Source organism: Camelina sativa, chromosome 8 (genome assembly GCF_030686135.1).
Source record: "Camelina sativa cultivar CO46 ecotype springtype chromosome 8, ASM3068613v1".
Classification (NCBI taxonomy): Eukaryota; Viridiplantae; Streptophyta; class Magnoliopsida; order Brassicales; family Brassicaceae; genus Camelina; species Camelina sativa.
This window is the reverse complement of record NC_141887.1, coordinates 12191784-12204966: the sequence shown is the minus strand read 5'-3', so window position 1 is coordinate 12204966 and position 13183 is coordinate 12191784. Positions and strand designations below refer to the sequence as shown.

Sequence of the window (13183 nt, the reverse complement as noted above, 5' to 3'; positions counted from 1 at the left end):
TCAACCTTAGTTACTTAAAACAAGCTCACTTGGGAGGAAGTCCCAAAGGTATTGATATGCTCAAATTAAACCCTAGAGCTACTCTCTCAAATTCAGAGGTCACTGTAATACTTAGGGGTCAAATTCCACAAGAACTCTAGACTACACAATAAATTATAAAGTTTTATGATTACGCTAAACAAGTTTATTTAAATAAGAAAAGCAATGCAAAATATTAAAAAAAACTGTTGTAAATTCAAGGAATTAAAAAGTTAGGTCTAGGGAATTTCTCAGGCAATTACAAAATATTAAATCAATCAATAAATTAGGATTCAAACAATTCAAAATCAGATCTAGAACTCTAAACTCTTCTGTAAAATAAATCAGTTCTCACTGCAAATATTATATAAATTTAAAACTAGAAAATCCAAATCTCTTTGTAAAATTCTAGATTAAAAATCAGCGTTGAAAACAGGTTTAGATTGTTCACAAAATTACTAAATCAAATCTCATTGCAAGAAGTAACTTTGCTCATCAAAAGGTTTTATCAGGAAAATCAATTATATTCTCATATCAATTTATCCTATGTTATTAATTCTAGATGCCCAATCAAAGATTAATATGAAGATCTAGAAAGATAATGAATCCTAAGTAAACAGATCTAATAAATCATAAAATCCCTGTGAAAAACCCTGAACCTAACAAGCAAACTACTCAGACATATTCAATGAAGAACAAAACATAATTCTGAATAATAAGCAATTGAAATTAAAAGAGTAAGAAGAGGGAGTTCAAGAATTCTTCTCTCAAAGATCTCTCTCCCAAAAGCTCTCAAAATCTCACAGGGTTCCATAAAGTAAAATTTTCTAGAAAATAACTTAAGGGTTTCTAAAACCTAAAAATACTATATATATGTCCTAAAAACGTCCAGGGGCTTATGTTGCAATTGTGGAAAACTTTGGGCAAAATTGTAAAAGTTCCAATTTTGAAGACTTGTGTGTCGGATTGTCTTGGTGTCGACCGATGCTCCTTCGGTGTCGGTCGATACTGGTAGATACCCGTGTTCTCTCTCCCGACCCAGTAGCAGTTGTGAAACTGACTTTCTTTGTGGTGTGGTGAAAGAAAGATGTATGGAATGATGATGTATGGAATGAATAGAAGTCAGGGTGTTTCAATTCCCCTTATGCAGTTGCAGTATAAGAGGTGTCAATCCTATCTGAGTGATTGTGAACAATTAAGATGTGCACATGAGTCTAAGTCAAGCCAATTGTAAAGATTGTTTGTCACTAACAATCCTAAAATGAGATAAGAAATGCAGAAAGTAAAAACAACTAGAACAAGATACTAAATGCAAACAGAACAGACAAATTAAAGCTATAATGAAACTAGAACAGAGATAGACACTATGCTAATGAACTAATGCAAGACAAGTAATGAGTAGGAAACTACGTGAATGCAATGGAAATGAAACAGGAATGAAACAAGACAATCACAAATCAAAAACACAAGTTCTGGGGATGAACTCGAGCAGCACTCGACCGAGTGTAGGTCGAGTACGTGGTCGAGCTAGACTTGAACGTGAAAACAGAGCAACACAAGAAAAACAGAGCAATGCTAAAACTAATCAAACAACAAGCAAGCAATGATATTTAGACTAAGATTTCAATAAACAAAGAAGGCCTTGAGGAGGGATTCATGGGCTGAGCTAATCATTGTGGTTATCTAACTTGGTCAACAAATCTCAAGCAAACATTGAGCTGATCTCTAGACATACTATTCTAATACATGTTTAATCCACTCTCATGGCAAGAAACAATCAAACCTATGCAATTCTAGACTTGTTCTCACAAAGAAAAGAATCTACACAAGCAAGCATTAAGCAATACATCTCAAACCAAACAAGACTCCTAATCTCTTAGCAAGCCTAATGGTAAGCTCTAGATCTAGCCTTATCTATGCTCCTTAGACATTGGTGTGATGCTAAGATGCTTGAAATCAAACCCTACCCTCTCAGATATAGGATCAGCATTAAGATCATCTAGCCTAGAAGAGATCTACAACAATCAAGCTTGACCAAATCAAACAACCACAAGATCAACCCAGCCTAACCCATCCTCAAGGTCCTAAACAAACTACTCACAAGAACACATGGTGAAATATGTCAAAAACCCAGAAAATAATGAAACATGCATCATTAGAGAGATGAAACAGAGATCTACAATATTGATGAAGGAATAAAATTCGAAATCTTAATACTTTGAAAGTTATGAAACAAACAAAATATAAGAATCTAGTCTTTCTCTCTCAAACAAGTACAAGATCTAAAAATAAAATAAAAGTGCAAAAGGAATAATATCTAAAAAAGGTAAAAAATAGGTTTTAGACTCTCTAAAAAGCTGGACTCTTTTGTGGCTGCAAGTACAAGGGCCTTATATAGGAGGTGAGGTGGAAGCCCTAAAAATACAAAAAGTCAAAGTGGTCAACGGCTCGGTCAACTCGACCAGTGCTCGGTCGAGTGGCTGGTCGAGCTGGCTTCTCTCGTGCATTCTCCACTCGGTCGAGTCCTCCTCAGCACACGGTCGAGTGGTGGTCGAGTGATGCGGTCGAGTTGGACTCCAGACCTTGATTCTACAGCCTTAACTCTCTTGTTTTCTCCTCAGGACAGCTTCACTTCTCCTCAGCATTGCTTCCATGCTCCTTAAGCTCCAAAATCACCTGTTTATGCATGAAAAGATGCAAATGCAATGCAACTACACTCTAATGCTTGATTAGTCCTAAAGCTACACAATAATGGCCTAAATGGATAGCAAAAGATGCAAAAGTTGTGAATAAACTAAGGGAAAACAAGGTAAAATATATGAACATCAAGTTGCAATCCGCCGATCTCCTCGACGTAGGGACCTGTCTACGTCCGAGCGAACCGTTACTGACCTGATGCAAGTCGATTCAGATGCAGAAGCTCCCTCCACTTGTGTGAAACCTTGTGTCTTTTGAAAGCTCCCTCCACTTGTGTGAAACTTGCTTGAACATTGCATCATCTCTATATTATTGGACTTAACCTGAACTTAAATTTCCTTGCTTATGGAATTTGAATACTTGCTCATGGTAACTCTAAGCTTGGGTTAACACTCCATTTTTATCAATCTTTTCGTTTAACCCGATTCGTTTTTCTCTACCCTTGAACCCAAACCTTTCTTTCAAACGTTGTTGTGAATTGTTGAGTTAGGCCTTTTCATGGTGCTATAGGTTGTTAAACCTTGAGAGTGTTGAGAACGACAAAGAACTGGCTCTTGTTTTAGCTAAGTTTAGAATCATTTGGACTAGCTAATAAAGGTTTAGAATCATTTGGACTAGAATCATTTGGACTAGCTAGTTTAGAATCATTTGAATCATTTGAATCGTCGCAACGTTTAGTTTATCCTGCCATAAAGGCTTCTCGTGAACTTATGTACCTGGCAACCATGCCTTTCCCGGCTCCTACCTGCTGCAACTCCCATTCCCGGGACTCAAGCACCACCGGCCGCACAATCCTGGCACAGCAGCCACACATTCATGACCGCTCTGGTCATAAAACCCTGTTGACCCACTGGTCAACACATCCAAAACCCGATATTAAACCACCATCAATCTCTCGAGGACTACATTCAGTCGTTATGTTTATACTCACGTCCTAGGCATTGCTTTCTCCCAACTCTTCCACCCTTAGGTCGCAACCTTCGAGCCATACCGATCTCACTCTCAGACCACCGTCTTCGAGTTATACCGTCTCACTCTTGGACCATAATCCTCAAGATCTCGGTATCAGGGGAACTACTCATCCCCTTAGGGGAACATCATCCCCTCTGCCACTCTTGGAGCCCTCAGCCCTTTGAGCTATCGGTATTCAGGGGAATCGCCCTCCCCTCAGGAGCAACAATCCTTAACGACTATAAACATCGCCCGACCAAAAGTACCTCCTGTGGTCCGAGTAAAAAAACCAATGTTACACCTGCCCACTCAACTTCTAATATCCAACTGGATTAACCACCAAGCAGAAAAATATCTGCTCCAACTGCATATATCCACCTATCCGCCTCAATTAGGCTTGATACCTCTCGAGAAGAATCTCGCACCAGTCATCTACAACTGCTCCATCCTCCTAACCTAAGATGGAAAGTCCTCAACATTCGCAGCCCTCGGCTGCACCCCGCCACATGCGGCACAACTGGAGCCTGCACTGGTACCCCTCTCGGTAACCGCTCCAACATCACGTCAAGAGATCCGCCAAGCGATCATCTCGACCCTGGGCTTCACTTGCTGCAACCCCACACCTGGGTTCCCAGCACATCCGGCACGCTCACCAGCTAACTTCCTCTGGTCCCTCCTTATACGCTTGCGACCCTCCGACGTACCTCTTCGTGGAAACTCTGGACCACACACTCGCTGGCTTCGGGACCCGCCCGACAATGACCACGACCACGTCTCGTCCACGACCAACAACTCAAACACCTTTAACCACTGCACTTCCAAGAACAGAGGCTAACACGCAATCTTAACATAACACAAAACACAAAAACCAAAACTCACCGTGGAATTACATTGTAGGCTCGAAGAGGATGTTCTAGGACTCCATGCCACACACAATTGATTAACTCACATAATCAATCAAGACATGCAATCCCAAACATCTACAACACAAAGCCTAGTGAACCCAAACCTAGAACCGTAAGGGCTCTGATACTAAACTGAAACGACCCGACCCATCTTTTTTTTAATAGATAATAATAATAATAATAATAATCTACAACTAGTGGTCCCATATCTACTAGCCACCTAACCACAAACACATTCAACAGCGGATAACAATACCAATAAAACCAATAATCCAATAACCAAATAATATCCAATAATAAATAACCAATATCCAAAACATAACCATTCCAATATCAAACAACAGGAAACAAGGAACCAACAACCTAGCTAGTTCTAAAGACCCAACTCTAGCAACCTAACAATGCTAGACAACATCCAATCGAGTCCCTAGAACATCCTCCTCTTCATTGCCTTGATTCCACGATCACACTTTGCCTTTACCTGCACCGCAAGCACAAATTGAGATGCATCGGCATTTGATAAACACTCAGTGAGGCAATCCTCCTATCTACTGGTCTATACAACAACAATAAAACAAACCAGGAACATGCACAAAGCGACCCGACACAATCCGGTTACTTTCACAAAGGGTGTCGACCGATACCCGAAGGTGTCGACCAACACTGGACATCTAAGTGTCGACCAACACCACTTGGGTGTCGACCGACACCTGCTCGGCACTCCCAAAACCCTAATGGTGTCAACCGACACCTCCACATGGTGTCAACTGACACTTGCTAAGTAACCGTGCCGTCCTATATTGTGTCGGTCGACACCACTGCCGAGCAGTGATTTCCTTCGAACAGAACCTGCGAATCTCGCCTCCAAACTTCTCCTTTTCGTTCCACACGATCCCAGGAACAAATACAAGCCTCTGGAGCTACGAAAAACTCACAAACAACCAAAAGAAACAACCAAACAATATACAATATCACAAAAACAGAGATCTTAGCTTAGATGAGCCATGGTCATGCACTCACCTCTCTGCAGGAAGATTCTGACCAATAATGAATGAATCTCACACTCCCAGCAAGCTTCCCACACATTCCTAGCCTTGAATCCTCACTCCCACAACAAGATCTCACCCACAAAGCCTTGAAATCTCACAATCTCTCTCTAGAACCTCAAGAACAATTTTCTCTCTTTGTTTTCTCTAAAAACGGCGAGAAAAACACCAAAACACGACCTAGGTTGTTTTTCCCACTTAATAGTCCGGTTTTGTGGTTTTCCCTAAACCAAACCGACCAAAATCGACGATTAAATCAATCTGATTGAACCAGATAACATTGGTGTCGACCGACACCACCATAGTTTTAGGTATGTTTTTGTTATTTTTATTTTATCATTATTATTGATGGTTTTAGGTTTTTGTTTCAAGGAGGATGCATATAGAGATATATCAAACTCAATTTGATTGAACTTAGCCTAGTTCATACTCGATGTCAAGCAACCAAAGGAAGTACAAATGGTTAGTCACCACATTTTCATACAACAGCAGAACTCTAGACAATTTTGGGTAACCATAAACGTCTAAAAGTCGACAACATGATTCCATCAAGGTGACATTGTTCTTAAACCCTACACTTTTCCTTATGATTTTTAATCCTCAACTCTTTCTTCTTTCCCACCGAGGACGGTGTGATTTAAGTCTGGAGGGAAGGATGTTACATCCTATACTAAGGCTAGTTTCTATTTTGTTGACTTGAGACCTTTTTCACTTTTACATCATAATTTTGACGTTTTTATCGAGTCACATTTTTTTATTGAGTCAAAACTAGTAGGGGATTATGATCTTATTCTAACGGTTTATTTGATTTGGATTAACACTCTTATGACTCTTGATTATGCTTGAAAACAGAACCGAAGTTTGGAAAGACTGTGAGCCGACTCAACAATCCCCAAAGTCCCTATTCGATGGATATTCAGATGATCTAACATTGTCTCTAAATTTTATATGACCTAAACCGGACTTAATTATCAAGCCCTGGGAATTGGTGTACATTGGACTAGATCTCTACATTCAAGCCACACAAGAAATTGCACTTCTTCAAAAGTATGTTCCCCTATCTCTTCCCTTCAACACTCTAAAAAAAGAGAGAAGCAAAAAAAAAATTAAGAAAAAAAAAATAAGGATGTAGGTAGCAAAGAAGTGAACCAAGGGATGTTGCGTAAACCCGTGCATACTTTGGATTTCATTGAAGCATGTCCAATATATATATATATATATATATATATATATATATATATATATATAAATAAAAAATAAATAAATAAATAAAAAAGAGAAAAAGAGCAAGGGATCTATAAAAAAAATGATACCATAGAAAATTAGGGAGAAATAGATTCCTTGGAAGTGATAAAAGGGAGAGGAAAGGAATCATACGAAGAAAGTCTTGGCTTGAAGAGAGTCAACAAGCCATTGATCGATTTTCCCTTGGTAAGATTTCACTTTTTATAATTGCTTTAATTTATGTAAAGAGATGACAACGGAGATTTTGAAGACTCTAAAGAATTGTGGGATCAAGGAGCGTTGATGATTCTCATGGTGGATTACAAATGGAAGTTCCTAATGTCAAGGCAAAGAAGAGTGCAAAGAAGATATCCCCAAAGATAAGTGAATTCTCATTATTTTCAAAACCTCTTTTCCATGATTTAGTTTGATTATTTGCTTGAGGACAAGCAAAGTCTAAGTCTGGGGGAGTTGATAACATCATTATTTTACCCATTTTAGCTATAGTATTAGTATGCATTTAGTAATAGTTTGACATGATTTCAAGACGTTAATGTCTATTATCAAGTATTTTAGGTTTCAAGAAGGTTTTACAGGTTTTATAGCAAAAAGGACCAAAAGACAAGGAAAATACGTTTCAGGAAAGATTCAGAGCTTTACAGTACGGGCAATGTTTGAAGAACTTCTACACTTCACATTTCAACGTACTTGGTGTCTATGGAAATCTGGAAGAGTCATCTGTTACCTCGAAGTAGAATCAAGTCAATCTATTCATTCATCCAGAAGTTATGCCCAATTTATCGAGACGTGTTACAAAACGACGTAAGGAGAACCAATCAGCCAATTGGACTTTTAATGAAGGCCTGACCAGCGACCACCACAGCGGCCCAGTCCAAACCTTCACCAAGTTCTAGAACATTCCTACGCCGCCCCTTGTCCTGAACTCAAGAATAAAAGACGTTTCTACCCTTACAAAACCCTAAACCTAGACAAAACTCTATAACACTACAAGAAAACAGTCGATTTGAGACGGAAATCTGCGACGGCATTACGCCCTCGCAAATTTGCAACGGCTTTGCGATTAATTTGCTAGAAACACGAGGGTACTTGCAATTCCTTCGCAAAATTTGTGACGGCAATATCCCTCGCAAATTTGCGAGGGAGTTAATACAGTTTTACGACTTCGCGAATATTCCTCGCAAAAACCTCGCACCTCCCTCGCAATATTGCGACAGATTAGCGATGACGTATTCCGTAGAAAATTTGCGAGGTAGTTGCAAGGGATGATGATGTCGGCAGCCACGTTTTCCCCGAATGTAACTGTTTTGTCGGCAAAACAGTAAAAGCCTTGCAAATCCCTTGCAAGAAAATAAAATTTTTAAATATCCCTCGCAAATCCCTTGCAAATTTTCTTGAAAATCCATAGCAATTATTTTTAGTAAGCCTATAAATAGCAAGTTCATGATCCATGGAAACCACAACACAAAACACTTGCAACAAAAACACTTTTACTACCAAAAAATATCTTGTGAAAGAAAAAAAGGCTGCAAAAAAAAAGGCCTAAAAACTTTTAAATTCCATAATAATGTTTGGAGGCGGGCATCATGAGATATACACAATGCGACAGTGGATGTACAATCATAAAGATCCGGAGACCGGTGATGTGACGAGAGAGTTTTGCGCTTTCATGGGCATCATGTACCAGGCGACAAATTGAGACTTTGCTCGTGAAAACGGTACAATATTTTGTCCATGTCCTAAGTGCTGCAACGATAAATATTTGGAATATAATCTAGTGAAGAAGCATCTTTATAATAGAGGATGTATGCGAAATTACTATGTATGGTTTCGTCATGGAGAGGGTTGTAGCAGCAATGTTGGAAGTAGTAGTATGAATTATGTTGTTGATCAACCTAGTAATTATGGGCATCAAGAATCTGATCAATTTGGTTTTTATGGGTATAATGAGGAAAATAGATTTCATGATATGGTTAATGATGCATTTCATGAAACTACTGCTGCATTTGCTGAGAATAATAAGGAAGAACCCAACGTAGATGCACAACGTTTTAATGCTATATTAGATGCTGCAAATCAACCTATCTATGATGGATGTAGAGAAGGGCATTCTAAGTTATCATTGGCATCTAGGATGATGACAATGAAAGCTGATAATAACTTAAGTGAGAATTGCATGGATTCTTGGGCTGAACTCATTAAAGAGTATTTGCCAGCTGATAATGTATCGGCTGAGAACTACTATGAAATACAGATGTTGGTTGCGAGTCTTGGATTACCATCTGAAATTATTGATGTGTGCGTTGACTATGGCAGGAATGTCGGTTTTACGGGAAGCCGAGATATCAGCCTACTCAAGGAAGGACGCGAGTGCCATATAAACATATGTGGTACTTTTCTGTTGCTGATAGATTGAAACGCCTATACCAATCAAAACGGACTGCAGCGGCAATGAGATGGCATGCAGAACATTCTACTGAAGAAGGAAAAATTACACACCCATCTGATGCGAAGGCGTGGAAACATTTTCAATCGGTATATCCTGACTTTGCTCAAGAGTGTAGGAATGTTTATCTTGGGTTGTGTACAGATGGTTTTAGTCCATTTAGTATGTCAGGGAGGCAGTATTCTTTATGGCCTGTTATATTGACGCCATACAATCTTCCTCCAGATATGTGAATGCAAAACAAATTTCTGTTCTTGAGTATTTTGGTACCAGGTCCAAAGCAGCTGAAGCAAGCTCTAGATATCTTCTTGCAACCTCTGATTCATGAGCTGAAGCATCTGTGGTATGAAGGTGTTCAGACGTTCAATTCGTCGCGAAAACAGAATTTCAATATGCAGGCAGCGCTAATGTGGACGATTAGTGACTTCCCTGCGTACGGAATGTTATCTGGGTGGACAACACACAGAAGATTATCATGTCCTTATTGTATGGATCGTACCGAGGCATTTCAATTAAAGTATGGGCGAAAACCTTGGTTGTTTGATTGTCATCGTCGGTTTCTTCCCTTGCATCATCCGTACCGGAAGATCAAGAAGTTGTTTAGAAAGAATAAAGTTGTATATGTTTCTCCACCAACTTATGTCTCTGGAAATGATTTGTTTGAGCAGATTGATTACTATGGCGCTCAAGAAACATGTAAATGTGGGGGTAACTATCACACACCAGCAAACATGCCAGAAGGATATGGAGCTGATCACAATTGGCACAAGAAGAGTATTTTTTGGGAGCTTCCATATTGGAAAGATCTTCTATTGCGGCACAACCTTGACATGATGTACATCGAGAACAAACTTTTTCGATAATTTCATTGTTACGCTTCTGAATGTGCAGGGTATTACAAAAGATAGTAGGAAATCTAGGTTGGATTTGGCGGAAATATGTGCAATGATCGATATACATATTACAAGAGATGGGAAATTATCAGTACCCCAATTTTGATTGTCAGCAGAGGCTAAGAACTTGTTGTTCGAGTGGGTTAAATCTGAAGTGAAGTTTCCAGATGGATTTGTCTCAAAATTTTCAAGATGTGAGGAGCAAGGCCAAAAAATTTCAGGTATGAAGAGCCACGATTGTCATGTCTTCATGCAACGGCTACTACCATTTGTATTTCTTGAGCTCTTCCCAACACATGTTCATGTAGCTATTGCAGGTATATAAGTATATAATGATATATATATATATATGTATTAATATATATATTTATTAATTAATTTACCCATGAATTTTTTATACTTTGGTTCATAGGTATCAGAGTTTTTTTCCGGGACTTATGCACTAGAACATTGACCAGTGATGGCATAGAGCAGTTACGAGAAAATATTTATGTGTTAATTTGTAACTTGGAAAAAATCTTTCCCCCTGCTTTTTTTGATGATGTGATGGAACATCTTCCAATCCATCTGCCACATGAAGCTGATCTTGGTGGGCCAGTGCAATTTCGCTGGATGTATACTTTTGAGCGGTTTATGAAAGCTCTTAAAGGAAAGGCCAAAAATCTTGCCAGAGTTGAGGGGTCGATACTCGCCGGGAGTTTAACAGAGGAAACGTCTCACTTCACATCATACTACTTTAACCCCACCGTGAGAACCAAAAAAACACGTACTCGACGATATGATGACGGAGGCGTTGCACCTACATATAACGTTCCTGATGTTCCAAATATCTTTGCTCAGATAGGAAGACTTGCTGGAAAGTTAAAGGAAGTATGGTGGGAAGATCATAGCTATTGTCGAGCAGCTCACAATTACATCTTGAGGAATCTAGATTATGTTCAACCTTTTGAAAGGTATTCTTTTTAAAAAACTAAAATTAATTTTATTTTCTAAGATAACGAACTAACAAATCTCTATTTTTTTAGACTTTTTGAAATGCAGATTCGTGAAGCATATTCGAATTTAGAAGAATATGACTATGGGGCTTATAAAGAGCGGGATTTCGCTAATTGGTTAAAATACTATGTAAGTATATATATGAAATAAATTAAACTATACGTATTATAATTTTTAATTTAAATAAACTTATGGTCCAAATATCTTTTTCCTTTATATAGGTTCAGAATGGATGTGGAAATGAACCCTTGCCTCTTTGGTTGCATGAGCTCGTTCAAGAACCAAGAGCGAAGATCACTACCGCTCCGATGTACTTTACTCGCGGTTATAATTTTCATACGTGCGCACACGGAAGTCGCAAAGCTACAGCAAATTATGGAATCTATGTACAAGCTAGTGATAGCGATTTCTATGGCGTTTTGCAACAAATATTAGAAGTTAATTATCTAGGCCTTCTGAATCTGAGATGCGTGCTTTTCAAGTGTAACTGGTATGATCCATCGGCCCAAGGCGTTCGAGTAAATAATTGGGGAGTTGTTGATGTGAATGCGAACAGATCGTACCCCAAATTTGATCCTTTCATCCTAGCATCACAAGCACAACAAGTGAGCTTTCAGTCCTATCCTCGTTTAAGACCAAGATGTGAAATGTGGTTATCAGTAATTAAAGTTAATCCTCGAGGCCGTATAATCGGGTTAGTTGATGATCAAGTCGTCTTGCAACAAGAAAATATCGGTGAAATTTCCATTCCAAACATATCAACAGAAGATGTTATCCACATTGATCCACAAAACAAGCAAGTAGAAGATGTTGATGATGTTTCTGAAGAAGAGGGTGCATTAGACGAATTCGAAGAGTCCGATGATGGAGAAGATTCTAACGATGATAATGTAATTTCTAGTAGTTCAGAAAATGAATCTGATTGACCAATTGTAGTTTTTGTTGTTTTAAAAAAAAAAGATTTATCAATTTGCGATGGATTCGCGTTGGAATTGCGAGTGAATGCTTACAAGGTCTCGCAATGTCGTCGTAAGTCCCTCGCTAAAGCCTATACCCTAAACATTATTTGCGAGGGACTTACGACTATACCCTAAACATTTAAACATTGCGAGGTGTTTGCGATTGATTTGCTAGTGATTTGCGAGTGACTAGTGAGGGAATCTTGCTAGTTCTCGCAAATACGTCGTTACTCCCTCGCATATTATATACCCTAAACACTAAATGCTCAAACCCTAGTGCTTCTCATCGTCGCGGTCCCTCTGGTTCTAACAACACAAACCCTGGTTCCCACAATAACCGCCATGCAACCTCGCAACCCCTGCATGTGACGCCTCCTTCTAAGACGCCTTCAATATCTCATTTGTATGGTGGCACTGCGCCGAACCCTAACATTCCTGCATCTCAACCCGCGCGTTCTTCCTCTACAATCATGTCCCAACGTCTCAACAACCTGACTTTGGAGGAGTTACTCGATAGTCCTGGACGATCTGGTTTAACTAAACTAGATCCTCGCCGACCTCCAGCAACTCTGTGGTAAGTTTTTTTTATGTTTTTAATTTGATAATATAATTAAAAAGTTGTATTTGTATGGATTCTGAAAGTTGTATTTCTTTTGAAGGTTTGACCAAGACTCCTCTGTTGCGGCTACTGTTTGAAGCATATTTGAAAGAGATTTCAAACAGCCCTATGCCAATTGGACTCAGACGCCGATTGCAGTGGTAGACCGTTGGTATGAAACGTTTGCTGTAAGTGAAGTCTCTTTGTTTGCTATTTATAATATGTTTTCTTTGCCTTAATTAAATATAGACTAATCCTTTTTTTTTTGCAAGCAAATATACAATTGGGACCGTTGCATAAACGATAGAGTGAGGCAAGAGTTTGCGGACAAGTTGAAGGACAGGATGTGTGATCAAGTGTCACGGTGGAAGTTAAAGTGAAGCTTAAAGGTGATGAGGCAAAGCCATGGTGGATTGATCCTCAAGTTTGGGC

At 39.1% G+C, this 13183-nt stretch overlaps 1 protein-coding gene across 1 annotated transcript; it reads left to right on the top strand.

Annotated features, from left to right (window-relative positions):
• Window positions 1–10308: 10308 nt before the first annotated feature.
• LOC147939987 (uncharacterized) lies at window positions 10309–12120 on the top strand. Its single transcript, XM_087461104.1, has 4 exons — window positions 10309–10515; window positions 10611–11151; window positions 11224–11323; window positions 11422–12120. The coding sequence occupies exons 1-4, from the start codon at window positions 10422–10424 to the stop codon at window positions 12118–12120; spliced, it is 1434 nt and encodes a 477-aa protein (XP_087317230.1). The 5' UTR covers window positions 10309–10421.
• Window positions 12121–13183: the final 1063 nt, after the last annotated feature.

Coding starts and splice junctions, on each gene's coding strand:
- LOC147939987 (XM_087461104.1), top strand. CDS start 10,422: ATGAAGAGCCACGATTGTCATGTCTTCATGCAACGGCTACTACCATTT. Junction 11,152..11,223: donor TATGTTCAACCTTTTGAAAG/GTATTCTTTTTA, acceptor CTATTTTTTTAG/ACTTTTTGAAATGCAGATTC. Junction 11,324..11,421: donor CTAATTGGTTAAAATACTAT/GTAAGTATATAT, acceptor ATATAGGTTCAG/AATGGATGTGGAAATGAACC.